This window comes from Pygoscelis adeliae, unplaced genomic scaffold, assembly GCF_000699105.1.
Source record: "Pygoscelis adeliae isolate BGI_AS28 unplaced genomic scaffold, ASM69910v1 Scaffold117, whole genome shotgun sequence".
NCBI classification, from domain to species: Eukaryota; Metazoa; Chordata; class Aves; order Sphenisciformes; family Spheniscidae; genus Pygoscelis; species Pygoscelis adeliae.
The window spans coordinates 2,990,749-2,995,991 of NW_008825270.1; the positions used below are offsets into that span (position 1 = coordinate 2,990,749).

Here is a 5,243-nt window from a genome sequence, read left to right on the forward strand (position 1 = left end):
TAAAAAGATACCCCCTCTCCCCCCCCCCCCCCCCCCCCCCAACATTGAACTTGATTTTGTTCCGATGTGAGCACAAGACTGCTGCTGCAGTAGGGGCTTAATGCTACTTACGTCGTCATTTGACATAGCAACATCTCTCAGGGGATTTTTAAACAATGCAGCTGTTCAGGAGAGATGAAGAGGTTGAGGGTGGGGAGAGGGAAAAGGAGGAGAAATAATTTCATCTGCCATTAGGGCTATTGCGGGGGGGAGGAGAGGCAGCCAGCAAACCAGCGGGTTCAGTAGATTCATGATTCTGCATGAATGGACGGCAGGATCATGGGAGTCGTGGCTTTCCCTTGAATGGGAAGGAGCATCATGGGAATCTGGCTGCTTCTAATCTTTTTGTGAATGATTCTTTTCCTTTAACATGGCACTGCTTTTATGAATGGTTCTGGGGGAAAAGTGCTGCAAAATCCTTCTCAAGCTGTATACAGGTTCCTTAAGGAGCACTAGGGTGGGAGTCAGGTGCAGCAAAACAGGGATGCTGCGGTGTTAAGCTACTGTTCTGCTCTTTTCAAGTCTGAGAGAACAGTGTACTGATTTTAATTCAATGTAATTGATTAAGCTTGATGGAAGCAGAATTGCTTTTTATATGAAGTATTTTTAATACTTGCTTTCTTCTTCTGTTTCAAAATGTAGTTGGCTACGTGTATTTTTCCTGTTCTGTTAAGGAAGGAGATGACAGCATATCAGAATGGGTTTGGAATGATTAAACTTGAAGTTCTGCTCTTCTTGTTCACCCACATGTTCCCTTTTTGATTTATGTTCAAAATACTAAATATTCGAGATGTTTTATGGCACCAGAAGTGAGAATGGAAATGGAGGGCAATAAAGAATTGTTTTGCTTGGTCTGAAGCAACTCATTTACCATTTGGCTTAAGTTGGAAAAAAAAGTGTTCTTAAGTTGTACTTGAACACTGTTGTATACATGCATTTTCAGATTTCAGCTTTTGGTTTTTGATTCTGTGCAAACCGATATAATTTGTTTTCTTGCCATCTTTGTTGTCCCTTACAAACAAAATGCTGAATCATTTGAGAATTTGTTCTCACCAGAAGTAGCTTAATGTCGCAAACTTCTTGTGCAGGTTATGTTAAAATTCAAGGATTCCTATTGCAGAGGTGAAAATGTTAATGTGTAATATTACCTACTTAAGATAATGTTTTGTAAAACCATAATAACTGATATATTCTTAATATCTGAATGATAATTCAACTATTTCAAACTTAAACTTTTAAAAACTTTTTTTTCTAGAGGAGAAGTACAAAGTGGAAACAAAAGTCATTGTGGCAGACTTTGGAGAGAGAGAAGATATTTACAGTAGAATCAAAGCAGGATTGGAAGGCCTGGAGATTGGTGTTTTAGGTTTGTATCTGATCTTTCTAAATCTTTCATAGTGGTGTTTCGTCTTGACGTGCCTACTAACTTTTTCCCATATTGAAGTTTATTGAAACCAATTCACAAAAGCTAATGTTTGCCTGACTAAAGCTATGTTGCTGCATGCTCGGTATGTTTTTTAGCTTCCTGTTGACAGAGTACACGAGATGGTGCTTGCATGTGTGCTTAGGTTCCAGGAATTGTGATGCTTATTGAATGTTTTCGATGTGTTATTCTGTGATTGCTAAAGGCTCTTTACCTTATGACTGCGTGCACAGTGACTTGACCTAATGCTGTCTTAGAACCTAAGCAAGCTCCAGATACTTAGATTCAGCTTAGCAGTAGAGCCCTGTGGGAGAACCATTAACTTTTAATTATAGAGCTGTTGAAATTTAATCATTACAATATAGCATCAAGTAACTGGCTCCCACTTCAAAAGTTTTAAGCATGTTCTGGTCATGTTGGTAAACTGTGTCTCTTTTGTTGGTAGCAACACAATATGCCTGAGTATGGTTTGTGAAATTGCAGGAGGTAGGTGGTGTGGTAGTCCTTGAAAAAACAAAGTGATCCATCCAGTTACTTTGTTGAATGTAGAACTAAGGTGATTTCAAGAAGGTGTTTATCACAAATTAAGAAGAGTTTAAACATAACAGCAGTTTACCTGAATCTTTTGAGAACAGTGGTGTAAAGGCAGTTTCTTATCAGTTTTCTGGTTCTTTCCTTAGAAGCCCATATACCTGTGCATATCCTGTATTTCTACGGTTACTCGGTATGGGGATGAGAACCTGTGATGGTTAAACATAAGGCATGAAATTTTGTAAAGTTGCATAGCTCAGTCATCCACTGGTATATGTCATCTGATAAAGTACTTCTCACTACAAAATTCATTTTACTAACCTGAAGTAGAGTAATTTGAGCTAGAACAGTGTTTTTTTAAAAAAGCATGTTTCAAAATAAATGTTATACACATGATGATATAGTGTACGAACTTCGTTGCTAATGGATGAATCTTGTATGATGTCTGCAAATAATGCCCAAGAAAATAGTGTCTATAAAAACTCAATTAAAAAATAGCATTAAAGGATAAAGCCCAGAATGTTCCCAATACTTCTGACAGATTTGAGTACATGCAACTCATGAGATCCAGTATTTAATTGCTATAAAAATTCAAATCCATTGAGTAACTACACCTGCCAACAATGTGTTTTGTGTAAAGGGTAGTTGTGACAAAGCTGTGGATGCCTTGTTTCTTGTTTCTGAAGGAAGTAAATTCCAAAGAAATTTTGAAGATTAAAATTAACGTCTGTTCTAAAATCAACTCGGGAATGTAAGGCTTGCAAGCTGCCTGTCACGTAGCAATTGCTTCAGAATAGTGTATCACTTAAATGTCTCAGAACTCCAGCAAACCTTTTACTGCGTGAGGTACATGTCCACACTGGAAGAGTTTTATTATTTCTTAGGCTGTGATAAGGTTGTGGTGATGCACGAAATAATGAAAATCTGACTCTTCATAGTCTTGCTCAAAGTGAGCACTAAAGTGGTGAATGTGTCTCATATTTTGTGTAAGCTTATTACAGGAAAACAAGCACGTTCCTCAAACAGAGCCTGCTTCTTGCTTTTATTTGCGTGAGCACCTTGACTAAAAACATGGTAAAAATAGGAACTGAATGCTCTGGAGTTGCGTATTCTCTAGCTGAGTTCCTCTGCTTTTTTTTCTTGCAGCCATTGTCAGTGCAGGTTTACAGAAATCTCTCTTCTAACTAATCACTAGCAGTTTTAGTAGATCTCATGCTTGGGCTCATCAGATTACATGATACGTAGTTTTTTTTCTTTTCCTCAGTTGTAGCTGTATTAATAGAAACCACTTGCCAGTGTAATTTTTCAACACAGATGATGGCTACTGCAGAAAGACCGTATCTTAATTTTTTTATGGCAATTAATTTCATGCTTTAGTGCCTTATATTTTAAATTCCGTAGCATTTGTTGCAATCTGGAATATAGCTTTTGCTGATCAGCGTTTTTCATGTTTGTGCGAGGGAAAACAAGGGTTTAAATGAGAACAGCCATAAGGGATGAGTTCTCAGGTTCCAGTATATTTTCTTTTTCCAGGTCTCATCTGGAGCGGTAGGTATGAGAAGCGTTGGTAGCACAGCCTGGTTGCCAGTGATCGATGCTGATTTTTTTTTTTTTTTAGCCTTATACTTAAGAGTCACGGAAGTCTCCACGTGTACTGCTCAAGATCAGGCTTTTGATTATATAGTTGCACAGAGTCTAACTAAAGTACTTACAGATTGAAATCCTTGTAAACTTCTTATTTGGAAGCTTCTTCTCACCCACGTACGAAGGCTAAAAGAGTTTGCATAATGTTTTGCTGTGTGTTCAAAACAGCGTCTGTCAGTGACTTCGAACATGTGCTAGCTACAGCAATATGTTAAACAAGCAGAGGTGGGAAATCTTTCTTTTGCTGTTCTTAAATCGCTGTGATTCTCAAAAGGAGTTTGAGCTGGACAGTGTCTTACCCTGTTGTTATCCAGATTTCTCTAGGTAAAATAGGCCTGTACAAACTGAAAACTAATTTTTGTAATGTTCTGTTCCAAACTGCAGCAAAGTATGATCTGGTAGAACGTGATTGCTGAGGGTGGAAGGGTACATATCAAGGACCCAGCCTGCAGTAAGGGGTGTGAATTTTGTGCGACTGTCTCTGTAGCATGAATCATATAAATATTCTAAATTTGGAGAGAATAACCAAGGTTAGTCCCAAAACCCTGCCACAGTTCATAGCCAAAATCGTTTCCAGAGAGATGGACTGAAAAATAGTTTATTTTAGGATGAAAAGAAGGAAAAAATCTGGCTCTCTCTTGCAATAGCAAGATTGGACCTTCTTCCTTTTTAAAACTTTTCTCGCTTTCTAAATATAGCAAATGTCTGCTGGGAATTTGCCAACTCCCTGTTCTCCTCAATTCCTGTATTTTTAAAGGTTATCTAAAAGTTAAAAATTTGAAACACACAACATGACTAATGAACGAAGGGTTTCCATAAATACACAAAGATCTGGACTACAGGAGCTATCATTCGAGGGAATCTCTGAATGAAGTTTGTGCACTTTGCCAGAATCTCTCCTGCGTGTTTCCCGCACGTCCTGCATCCCTATTGATACTTAAATATCTTTCAGGTTGGATGTTAAAATGATAGCTTTTGGCACAGGTGTAGGGGCCACTTTATTTTTTTTTTTAAAAAAGGCGTCAGTACCTTTTGACGGTGTTTCTTACCCCGGTGTAGACTCCTGCCCTGGAGGTGTACAGTGCCGTTGAGCGTATATAGCGCTCTGGGATTCTCTGGGGTGTAAGACACTATATAAATGTAAAATGTTGCCACAGCAACCAAATGTCACACGATTCACTTGCGTAAGATGAACAACAGATACTTAGGAAACGGAGATCCCATTTGCTTGCTTTTTTCTGTCTCCATATCAATATGCTTTATCAAGTTTGAGGCAACCGAGGCTGCAGAGCAGCACTGTTTCCTAACGGCATTGGAAGTTTTCTCCTACTTGTGTTGGGATTCGAGAATGGATATTGGTTTCATGTCTGAGAATAAAACCTTGCCAGTCTGAAGTGTAGAAAAAAAATCGGGTTTAGGTAATTAAGGCATCCTCTCGGTTAATTTTAAATGCTGCCAACGGGGAAAGATTTTGCAGATGTGGGGGTGAGTGGGCGAACAGCTTGCTGCGATGAACCTCCCTGTAACCAGTCCCTGACGAGGCAGCGAAAGCAAACCAGAAACCCTTTCCAAAGGCGGATAATCTCCGTCGAAAACAGGGGCTGCT

General features: G+C 38.9%; 1 protein-coding gene across 1 annotated transcript in view; it reads left to right on the forward strand.

Moving 5' to 3' along the window:
• HSD17B12 (hydroxysteroid (17-beta) dehydrogenase 12) overlaps positions 1-5,243 on the forward strand; it is a 59,012-nt gene that overhangs the window by 20,068 nt on the left and 33,701 nt on the right. Inside the window, exon 4 of the mRNA XM_009329736.1 lies at positions 1,295-1,405. Coding sequence (XP_009328011.1) covers positions 1,295-1,405 — 111 coding nt within the window. The remainder of the gene's footprint in view (positions 1-1,294; positions 1,406-5,243) is intronic.